Source organism: Sminthopsis crassicaudata, chromosome 2, assembly GCF_048593235.1.
Source record: "Sminthopsis crassicaudata isolate SCR6 chromosome 2, ASM4859323v1, whole genome shotgun sequence".
In the NCBI taxonomy this organism is placed as follows: Eukaryota; Metazoa; Chordata; class Mammalia; order Dasyuromorphia; family Dasyuridae; genus Sminthopsis; species Sminthopsis crassicaudata.
Genome location: NC_133618.1, coordinates 49,665,146 through 49,677,292, shown reverse-complemented (window position 1 = coordinate 49,677,292; position 12,147 = coordinate 49,665,146). Strand labels below are relative to the sequence as shown.

The 12,147-nt window shown below is 40.2% G+C and overlaps 1 protein-coding gene across 1 annotated transcript in view; it reads right to left on the bottom strand.

Annotated features, from left to right (window-relative positions):
- GALNS (galactosamine (N-acetyl)-6-sulfatase) overlaps positions 1 to 12,147 on the bottom strand; it is a 66,976-nt gene that overhangs the window by 53,822 nt on the left and 1,007 nt on the right. Inside the window, exons 2-4 of the mRNA XM_074286198.1 lie at positions 4,185 to 4,308; positions 2,956 to 3,030; positions 2,030 to 2,132 (exon numbers count right to left, since the gene is read on the bottom strand). Of these exons, the coding sequence (XP_074142299.1) occupies positions 2,030 to 2,132; positions 2,956 to 3,030; positions 4,185 to 4,308 (302 nt within the window). The remainder of the gene's footprint in view (positions 1 to 2,029; positions 2,133 to 2,955; positions 3,031 to 4,184; positions 4,309 to 12,147) is intronic.

The following is a 12,147-nucleotide window of genomic DNA, read 5'->3' as shown; positions in this document are numbered from 1 at the left end:
TTGGATGTGAGCAATGTGGGAATTTATTAATTTCCTTTATTAATTCATTTCATTTATTTTTAAATGTAGACTATCTTAGCAACTTTCTTCCTAATTCCTACTCTATTAATGTACTCCTACCAGTTATTCCTGCTAACCCTCCCCAAAGCATGTTTTCAAATCCAAAATCAATCCTTTGATACATATATTCCTAGTCTATTAAAATAAATTCTCACATTAGTTGTGTTCAAAATTGGGCTTCTTCTTCTGCATTTCAAGTTCTTCAGCTCTTCAGCTGGGTAAAGCAGATATTTAACCTTCATTCTTTTGGATTTATGATTTGTCACCAATAAGAATGAGTTCTAAAGTCTTTCAGAGCTGTTTTTTCCCCCCTATGGAGTTATCATTTCATAAACTTCTAAGTCAGTTTACTTTATTCTGCAGCAGCTCACTGAGGATTCCTCGTTTCCTAATTTTGTGGGGTGAGAGAGGAATCTGTCCCTTTTCCAAGGGAACCTGGACTGAAGTCGACAGACTGCTCTGAATACAATTCAAGGGAAACTTAGGCAGAGAGGAGGTCACAGATGCCAATTTCAGCCTGGCTGAATATCTGCTTCCTGGGGACTTAAGGGCACAGGAGAGGGGGGCCAGTAGCAGACAATACCATTTTCCCCCTTTATTGCCATTCTGCACTAACTGTAAACACCGCACCTTCCTCAGAGGCTGCAATAACATCCCAAAAATGCAGTAATAGAAGGTGAAGAGGGAACAGATAGGAAGGCAGAGCTGGGTTACAGCACTGCAGGGACAGCTGGCAGGTTACACAGCACTTTTACAGGCATAATAGGTGTTCCACTAAAGTCTCCTCAGTGAGAAGGCTATTTTACTGGTGGACATTTTACTCCAGATCAGTTATTTGTGCCCCAGGTTGGCTTGAGCTCTTTGTGGCAACCTTGGCCTCCCACAGCCCAGACAAATCCAGTCCCAGCCCTGGTACCTTCTACCAAGCTGCAGAGGCTTCTGGCACGGGGCCAGGGAAGGGTTGTATGACTACTGTCTGAGGAGCAGCCTCCACCCTCATCATCAGAGAGGGGGCACTGCGTAACAATTCATAAAGACTGTCTACTAAAACACAGAGGGTTGTTTATTGTCTTCTGGGAGAAAGTATTCACAACAATGACAATACTGCAGATCCTTGCAGTTTTAACAAAAGTATGTATTTATGTAAAGAGTACATTTGGAGCAAGGTCCCCAGAGGGAGAGATAGAAGGCAATGTGGGCCAGACCAGGCTAATATCCCCAACCACCCTAACCACCAATTCCCTTCAAACCCTGAGAGGGGACAGCTTCAGACACTGAGTCTGAGAGCCTTGGGGATAAGCCCTGGACCATGATCCTGGGAAGCATCTGGGGAGGGGCAGCTTGGCAATTGCTCCAAAAGGGGTTACAGCCATTGAAGACCTAGAGAGAAAGTTCTTGTAGCCGAAATCCCTGATTCCATCCAATCTTTCAACAATAGAAACTGACTTGATTTTTTATCAGTAAAAATGAGATTGAGGAAGAGGCTTTAGCATCTGCTAATCTGCTCCCTAAGGCCTGTGGCACTTTCCACAGAACTTGTAGCTGAAACCTTTCATATGCATTAGAATATGAGGGCCTGGAGAGCAAAGGTTTTGGTTCCATTTGCATCCCCAGAGCTTTGTACACAGTATGAGCTTAATTAATGCTTCATTCACTCAACTAGACCAAAATAGTTACAGCACTGTTCATATTCTAAACCACAAAGCAATTTTTTTTGTCCTACAATACTGGATTTGTTCCATTACCAAGTCTTGTGACCTCTACTCGCAGATTTTTTCCCCCCCAAAGCATTTAGATGTCAGATTTTATCTGGTTTAAAACATAAAGTTTTTCCATTTCCAACCTAACAAATTTTCCTTGTTAGGAAATTTTAGTAATGATTGCTTGGAAAAAGTCTACGTCTTGGCCAAACGGTACATACCAAAAATGGGGGGGAGGGGGTGAGAGGAGAAACTCAAGCCAAACTTACCACTTGCCAACAATCTTATTGACATAGCCTGCTTTCTTCAGCAGCTCAGGAAGGAGGAACTCCGAATCTGGGATTCCTCCGACTATTTCCTGAGGTGTATAAGCTGGGGAGAACAAAATGGCTTTGTATTCTTATTTGCACCAACAGGGAAATCGCAAAATCATGTGGTCCTTCAGAAATGTTATTTTGATTGAAAACAAATCTGAAAACTGGGCTCGCTGGACACATCATTAAAGCAACAGGAAAACATGAGGCACCTTATGAGCAGCCCATCTCCAACCAAGTGCCATAAAAATGGGCTGGAAACCAGGTGCTCCCCAAAGGGCACCTCTGATGCTTGCTCCCCTGGCCCTCAGCCCATACTGCCCTTATTTTTATTGCATATTTTAGTTCTCTGACTCCATGTCCCACTGCTCCTACTAGATTCTATGGAAAGGAGCCCCATCTTAGCCCCTCCTCATTCCCTCTCATGCCTGACAGCCATTAGGCCTCCACCTGAGATGCTCTGATTGACAGCCCACCTTTAGGACACTGAGCAGAAAAGAATGCATTCCAAGTATGGATGGAATAGGACCCCAGCAGCAGAAAAGCATCACTAAGAAGCCAAAAAATATTGTTCAGGGACAGTGATTAACGCCTGTCAGATCTCCGCCTCATCCCACCACAACAGGTTTCATTCTGAGTCAACAGGGATGTCAACTGATCTGAGGAGCAATAGGGGCAGCACATTTCAGTGCAGAGAGTTTAGTTGGACCCCTCTTTTCTCTCTACCTCCACCCCTCTTTCTGAAAAGACAGCCCAATCCATCTTTTGGTCAAGCTCTTAATACTCTCTGCAAAGCTACTTGACAAAAAAAAAAACAAAAACAAAAACTACAACTAAAGGCCAGGAGGGATTTCTGAAGGATAAGAGGACAAAATCCATACCATTTCGGGCATGTTCATTGGTTGTATAGAATCCATTTCGGATGGGAAGGCGGCCAGTGAGCAGCGCTGCTCTTGCTAGAGAAAAACAGAAAGAAAGAAAACAAGAAATGATCTAATAGCATAACTTATATGGAAATGTTTTGTATGACTACACACATGTAAACCATGTCAAATTGGGGGAAGTGGGGAGGGAGGGAAGGAGGAATTTTGGAACTTATAATTTTGAAAAACAAATGTTAAATTTTTTTTGACATGTAATTAGAAAAAATTGTCTGGAGAAAAATAATACAATCAGATTGGAATAAAGTAACTGATATTGGAAAAAAAAGAAATGGTTTAATGGGAACAGAAAATTGGATATGAAGTGGTTAATGCAGAAATGCTTTACATGACTTCATATATGTAATGGGTATTGCATTTTTTGCCTTTTCAATGGGTGGAAGTTAGGATGAAAGGAGAAAAAGAATTCAGAATTGAAAATAAAAATAAGATTTAGAAAATAAAATGGCATGAAGGCATCTACTGCAAGATCCTGAATAGCTTATCGCTCAGTCATTGAAAACTACCAAACTTCCCTTGCAAGGCTTATAAGACTTGGAGGTAGCTCTCAAAACTACCCTTCCAATCCTCCTGGGGCAGGAATATTTCCACTTTTCTCTTTTCTTCAGTGATCATAACATTCTTTGAGGAATACAGAGTAAGTTCTTATCGGGAAGAGATTAGAGGCTTATGCTCTCAATAATCTCTAAAAATCATGATGATAATGATAAATGCCTCCTGATGTTTAGTGATTAAAAGTCTGCACATTCCTTCACTTGTTCCTCACAAGAGCTCAAGGAGATAGATATTATTAGCATGATTTTACACATGAGAAAATGAGAGGCTCAGAATTTAAGTGACTTGGTTACATAGCTATTAAAAGTATCAGGGGTGGCATTTGAACTTGCATCTTTTCTGGACTTGTAGTCCAGGGCTCTTTCCACTAGACTAACTGTAGTCCATGTAACCGCAGGAACACTAGTTTTTAGCAGCATAGTAGAATACTTGGTGGCTATTGCAATAGACCTGAGGTCCTAGAACCCAGGGATCAGAAGAGAAAGGGAAGTGTAAGAGCTACCCAGATTGTCTGAGGGGTCATTCTCTGTCCCCAAAGGACTAAAACGCAAGATTTCCATTCCCAGGCCTGGGAGCTCCCCACTCTAGGGCAGGACAAACTCAAGTCTACTTACACGGAGAACAGAGGGGGTTGGCAGTGTAGAAGTTAGGAAAAAGCATCCCTTCGGCAGCCATTTGGTCCAGATGAGGGGTCTCTTTAGAAGGCTCTCCAAACACTCCCAGGTCACCCCAGCCCATCTGCAGGGAGAAGGTAGCAACACAAAGGCAGGTGAGCAATTCATCCTTTCCCCCAGGACTTGGTGACCTCTGGGTGGCCTGCTTGCTCACTGCCACACTTTTATCAGCTCCTCACACAGTCCTCACTCTTGCAGGTTAGTAGCACTTAGCTTTTTGCAACAGATACAAGTGCCAGACTCTCAATTTTCTCAACCCTTATATTTTAATTTCAGAAATGTTTCACCTCAATTTCTGATTGATCTTCCAATGGTTGAAGGCCCACTCAGTCTCTAACAAGGCTGATCCATATTTTTAAAAAATCAAAACCAACCCTCTGAAATGCATAGCCAGCTTTTTAAAAATTATTTTAAAATTTTATTTATTTTAATTTTATTTTAAAGCTTTTTATTTTTAAAGTATATGCAAAGCTTTCAACATTCACTCCTTTAAAATCTTGCATCCCATTTTTTTCCCCTCCTTTCCCCCCATTCCCTCCCCTAGATGGCAAGTAATTCAACATGTGTTCAATGTGTGTAATTCTTCTATACGTATTTTCACAATTACCTTGCTGCACAAGAAAAATCAGATCAAAAAGGGAAAAAAAAGCAAGCAAACAACAAAACAAAGTGCAAATAGTATATTGTGATCCATACTCAGGTCCCACAGTTTTCTCTCTGGGTGCAGATGGCTCTCTCCATCACAAGTTTATTGGAATTGGTCTGAATCATCTCATTGTTGAAGAGCGCCACATTAGAATTGATCATCACCTAATCTTGCTGTTGCCATGTACACTGATGTAAGTCTCTCCAGGCCTCTCTGAAATCATCTTGCTGATTGTTCCTAACAGAACAATAATATTCCATAACATTCATATACCAGAACTTATTCAGTCATTTCCCCACTCAGCTTCTACTTCCTTGCCACTACAAAAAGGGCTGGTACAAACATTTTTGCAGATGTGGGTCCCTTTCCTTTTTCTATGATCTCTTTGGGATATTGGCCCAGTAGAGACACTATAGCTCTTCTTTTAAAAAAATATTTTTGTAATGCAAAAGTATCTCCTATGATTTTCTTTTTTATACAAATATGGATTTTCTTAAAATGAGGAATAAATATTACAGAGCTCTCATGATAGAATTTGATCAATAGTGTATGTACCTCAGGGGTTAAGAGAAAGAAGGAGGATCTTCTCTGCTCATTTTATGAATGGGGGGAACCTAAGAGACAAGACACTTAGATTCACTAAGTGATAATTGATAACTGGTGGTGGTAACTGATAACTGAAAACATTTCTTTTTCTATTCCCTCTATTCTACATACTTGTCCTAAGAAATCTGGAATCATATTTGGCCCTAAAAGGATATTTCCAGATATATCTGTAAAGTATTAAGAAAAGTGGTCACAAGATGACAGGAATAAATAATGATGAATGTTGGAGGGGATGTGGGAAAACTGGGACACTGATACATTGTTGGTGGAATTGTGAAAGAATCCAGCCATTCTGGAGAGCAATTTGGAACTATGCCCAAAAAGTTATCAAACTGTGCATACCCTTTGACCCAGCATTGCTGTTATTGGGATTATATCCCAAAGAAATACTAAAGAGCGGAAAGGGACCTGTGTGTGCCAAAATGTTTGTGGCAGCTCTTTTCGGAGTGGCTAGAAACTGGAAGTTGAATGGATGTCCATCAGTTGGAGGATGGTTGGGTAAATTGTGGTATATGAAGGAGGAATACAGAGAGGCCTGGAGAGACTTAATCAACTGTTGCTGAGTGAAATGAGCAGAATCAGAAGATCACTATACACTTCAACAACAATACTGTATGAGGATGTATTCTGATGGAAGTGGATATCTTCAACATAAAGAAGATCCAACTCACTTCCAGTTGATCAATGATGGACAGAAACAACTACACCCAGAGAAGGAACACTGGGAAGTGAATGTAAATTGTTAGCACTACTGTCTATCTCCCCAGGTTACTTATACCTTCGGAAGCTAATAATTAATGTGCAACAAGAAAATGGTATTTACACACATATATTGTATCTAGGTTATATTGTAACACATGTAAAATGTATGGGATTACCTGTCATCGGGGGGAGGGAGTGGAGGGAGGGAGGGTATAATTTGGAAAAATGAATAAAAAAAAAAGTGGTCACATAAACATAAAATATTATTATTATTATTATTATTAACTATTATAATTTCACTATACCCCTATAAGAATTATATCAGAATTATAGTATGCTATCTGCAAAGTATTAAGGAAAGTTTCATATAAACATAAAGTATTGTTATTATGATTATTATTACCACTATTATCTTTCTAATACAATCTTTATTAAAGTCCTAGAGAGGAAACCAGAGAAATCCTAGGACTGTGGCTAAATGTTGGGTGTTCTTATATCTCCATTTTGTCCAAATCAATTTTTCAACCCCTTCTCCCAACTCAGAAAAAAAAATCTAATATGTTCATTCCCCTCTCTTCTGTTCTCTACTTCCTAAAATTAAAAAAAAAAGTTTATTAGAAAATGATGAAAGGGCAAGGATGAGATGTCTTGGGTAGGTTACACTACATATGAATGACAGCATAGCTTCATCAAAATTAGTCAAAATGAACATTTATTCAGCAGCTTCTATGTGCCAGTGCTATGTGATAAAGGGATACAAAGAAAAGTATTGGTATGAATGTGTGTGTGAGTGTGTGTGTGTCTATGTGTGGATACATAGATATGTTTGTATATGTGTGTGTATAATATATATTTTATATATGTATCTACTTTTTCTCTTAGCTTATGCCACATTTTAAGAAAATCCATATTTGTATAAAAAGGAAAACTGTGGAATAGGGATTTGTATTTCAAAAAGATTTTTTTAAAAAAAACTCACCGTGTAGCGCAGAAGTGGAGCTACAAAGAAGGGCAAGACAGTTGTGCCCACACAGCTCACAGTCTGCTGGTTACCTAAATGTGTATTCAAGTTTTAAATGACTCCAGGAAAGCGCTTTTCTTCTTCTAGTCTGTTTTGTACAGGTACAAGTAATGTTCCCTTGGCTCTTTGAGAAGCTTGCCCACCTGTGGCCACTCTGGCATCTGCCCTTGTCCATTTTCTTTTTCTGCCTCTGGGATGCCTTTTTTCCAAGACAGAATCCTACTTCTTGTATGATGGAATCTTGGTTAGAATTCTGACCAAGCTAGGAACAGGATCTCTGGCAGCTATAGAACAGTGCAGCAAAGGGAAAGTACCACAGGGAAACAAGCCCAGAAAGAGGAAATAAGTCATTTGAAATGAGTAAGAAAGAGAAGTGAAAGAAAAGCAACTGTAAGCTCACATTGACAAATTTTTTAAAATGCACATTTTAAAAGTAAGGAGCAGGAAGTCCCTGACCCAGAATCTCTCTGGGATGTCAGAGCAGACACAATTCTGAAGCTGATGTTATCCAGAAGGGAAAAGTAATCCACCCCTGGCTAGCCAAAAGCTTTTCTCTCAGACTGCTTCGGAGTTTTAGGATTTTTTTCTTTGAACCCAATAATCCATAAAATTAATTGAGACACTAAGGGACTAGTTTTGTCAAATTTTCATAATTTACTTTTAAGAAAAATCAAATGTGTTAGGATACCTCTCTCTCTATATATATATGTATAGTATGTGGTACTCCCTCTCTCCGTGTGTGTGTGTGTGTGTGTGTGTGTATTAATAAATAAATAAATATATGTATATATATATATATATATATATATATATATATATATATATATATATATTATATATATATATATTTCATGTACTGTCCATATATTTTTATTTATATGGTGCTTAGGCTTCCTTTCTAAATAATGTCTTCCTCAACTTTTTGAATTTTATGTTTTGAGGAAATTGTTAACCAGAACAATCAGCAACCTGAAACACCCATGGGAATCTTCATATAGCCCCTACAAACATTGGAGGCAGACTGGTAGATAAAGATGGGGTTCCTCTTATTTTCTAGGGTAACAGTCTCTACATTTTTTGGCTCCAATATTGCTGGCAAAAATTCATTTTTGAGCATGGCTTTCCCAAGATGAGTATGCTTATTTATCTGTAGATTATATACACGAACTTTGTACTAATAATTATGTTCATCATAAAATTTACACAAAAAATAGAAATTAAAAAGAATGAAATAAGGATGAAGTAATAGGAAGGAGGCTATTGGAGTTTATTAAGAATTGACATGATTGGATCTGAGCTTATCTAAATCACTTGAAGGCAGCTAGATAGCCCAGGGATAGAGTACTGGGCCTGGAGGCAGGAAGACCTGAGTTCAAATGAGGCCTCATTCACTCATTAACTGTGTGATCCTAGACAAGTCATTTAACCATCATTTGCCTTATTCTACTGGAGAAGGAAATGAAAGCCCTCTTTAGTATCTTTGCCAAGAAATCCCAAAGGATAGTATGAGTGAACTATGGTTCCCAAAGTTATGATTGAATAATAACAAATTCCTTGGGAAGCTATGTGGAGAATAAGTCAGATAATTGAAGCTGGGAGACCATCCCAACTATTGCAGTAATCCAGATGAAAGGGGCCTGAACCAGCATGCAGGTTGTGTGACAGGAGAGAAGGGAGCAGACAGATGTGGGTGAAGTGAATAAATAAAATCCAGCCCAAGTGAATGTGCTGGGTGAGGGAGTTTTTGAGGGTGGGTGACTGAAAGTCTGCTCTATCCCTACACAGAACAGGGACACATGGTAAGTGCTGGTCCTGGGTGCCAGAAGCTAGGATCTGGGCCCCAGGTAGATGATCGGTTTGCCTCCATTTCCTCAACTATCAAATGGGGATAATAATAGAACCCACCGTGAAGGGTAGTCGATCAAGTGATATGTGGCACAGTGAAGAGTTAGGGAAGAATATGGGCTGGAGATAAGCCCCATCATTGGGATCTGAGGCGTGCGAGGTGACCCATCTTCCCCATCCCAACTTTGGTGACTACTGTTCTAGAATTTCTCAATATACCTTCTGTCCTCGTTTTCTAGATGCTGAGTGCTAGTTAAAATGAAATGAAGCCTATTTGCTTTAAGTAGATAGATAAGAAGTGGGAAGAGGGGGAAACAGTTAATGTAAATACAGATAAAGCAGAGTTTTCCTCCAATGTAATTAAACTAAAGGATAACATCACATTAGATTTATGCCAAAGCTTTCATAGAGTTCCAACTACCTACTCAGCCAGGGGTTTGAGACTTGCCAATTCAGATTTAGTCTAGCCTTAGGTTAAGAATAAGGAAGTCAGGGTTAGGAATAACTGGAAAACTTAAGCCCAGGACAGGATCCTGTTCATGTCCCAATGTAGAACTATCTTGGAGACTGGAATCTTTGCCTAGAAGAGTGCCTTATGTGAGTGCATTCTGGGGAACAACCCACCTTATCTCATGAGAAATGGATATGTCACATCTGTCTTCTCTTCACTTTTATAACCTCCTGCCCTTCTCACCAGATCTACTGGTCTCTCTGTTTCTACTTTCTTCCTTCTCCCCTTCATTCCCTAGATTTATCTCCAGATTTTCTCTCTTAACTCATGAGAAGACTCCTTCCACTTCTATTTCTCCCAGCCCTGTCTTCTTTCTCCACTGCCCATGCCCAGAAGGCAGCAGGCTATCATAGATCCATGATTGAAAGCAATTTCAAAGACCACCAGTTACCTAATTCCCTCTTTTAGCAGATGAGGAAACTGAGACCCAAACAGGAAAAAGGAGAGAGAGTGAACAGGAAGATGTGGATTCAAGTACCCAGCTCTATCACTAACTTGTCCAAGAGAACTTGATCCTTTCTGAGCCTCAGTTCCTTTATGTGCAAACTAAGAAAGTTGGATCAGAAATACTATAAATGCAATGAGCATTAGTTAAGCATTTCATGTATATTATGTGAGGTGCCTGAGAAACAAAGACAAAAGCCCTCAAGGAGCCTTCTGAGGCACACAACACAGGAGCAGGTAAGGACAAGACACGCAACTGTACATTTTATTGTGTTTGATCTCCACTGCTTTCCAGGCTTGAAATCCAGGATGCCACAATGTTCCTGTCCCTGCAACAGAGCAGGCATGTGCTAAAAACTGGTCTGGGAGGCCAGGCTCTGCCTTTTAGTATGGGCACTTAAGTCAGTAGAAGCAGATGTTTGTTTGCCTCAGTTTCTTCAATTGTCAAATGGAGATAATAATAATATCTACTTCAGAGAATCATTGAGGATCAAATCATAAATATTGGTAAAAGTCCTTAGCACAATGCCAGGTACATGGGAAGCACTATAAAACGATTATTTTCCTCTCTTTTCCCCTTTTCTCTGGGACTCAGTTCTCTATTCCTCAATGGAAAAATAAAGGAATGGAATTAGATGATCTTTAGCTCTTAAATATTATTATCTTCCATGGACTAGTTATTTAGTTTTTCCAAGCCTCACTTTATTCATCTGTCAAATGGGGATAATAATACACCAAATATCTCATTACTATAGTCAGGAGCAGGGCTTTGAAAACCTCTATTCTTTCACGCACACAAGAAATATACTCAGGACTAGAGAATGAACAGCATTATGCAAAATGCTGGGGGAGAGTCTGGACAAGCTGCTAGCCTTTGCTGTTTACAGAGATAAAAAAAATTCAATTAGACTTATGAATAGAGGGAGTTGGACAACTGATAGTAAGGACCCTTACAATTTTAAAGCTAGGACTCTATAATATAGATTAAAGGAGAAGCACCACAGAGGTAAGAAAACGACTGGGGAGATCTGAGGACATTCTGACTCTCCTCTCTCTGTGATCTCTTCCGAGACAAACCCATGATGCTCAGTAGATTACTCCCAAATTGTTATTTCTACCCATATTTCTCCCTCCTTAATTTTAGACTAATATTACTGCCAGTTGGACATTCTCTCCTTGATGTCCCACATGGATTTGAAACCCAACATCTCAACCAGAATTCTTTCTTTCTGCCAAATCCATGTCTCCTGGGCTGGCAGTCATGGCGTCATCCTTGGCTCTCTCTTCCCCTCCTCCCCCAAATCCAGTCAGGTACCATTGTGCAGTGGCAGGAGAAATGGATACATCACATCTGTCTTCTCTTCACTTTCTTACATAACCTCCTGTCCTTCTCACAGATCGCTCTGCTTCTAGTCTCTTCCTTCTCCCTCCCCTTCATTCTCTAGATTTATCTCCAGATCTCCAGATCTGGTCAGTTCAGGAGGCAAATTTTCCATCTCTTCTATTCTTGGGATTTAGAATCTTTTCAGTCTGGCTCCCGCCCACCTTTCCAATCCGGCCACCATCTCTTGGCAGCCGGCAGCCCCTCACTTGACTTTGTATCTGTGCACAATGGATCTCTGGAGTCTGGAACCCACTCGCTCGGCTCCGAGCTCTCTCCTAGCACAGGCCTTGGACTCTGCACAGTCCTCCCTCACTTAAATCCAGGCCTTCTTCAAAAACAACAGAACGTTTGCAAGTTTCCCTCTTCAAGTTACATTGTATCCACTATATGTTATTGAGCTGTGACAAGCGTACTCCTCGCCCCAGAACAACGGAAGCTGGAGACCAAAAGCTCAGCACAACGAGTGCTTCAAAATATTTAAAGTGGAATTGAGGCCTTTGTTAAGAGTGACGAGGGAAGAATTACAGGATCTGGAATCAGCCAACCCCATATTTAACAAAGGGGAAAGGACGGGATGGGAAGCAGAAGAGGGCAGGGAGCTTGAGGGATTTGCCAAAGTGGCGACTCTGAAACTCGTTTCTTGTTGGGGCGGCAGAAAAGGGCTGTATTCAGGTCAGGAGAATGAGGTTCTGGAACCAATTAGTTCCACTCAATAGGATCCCCCTCAGTATAATGGGAGGGTTA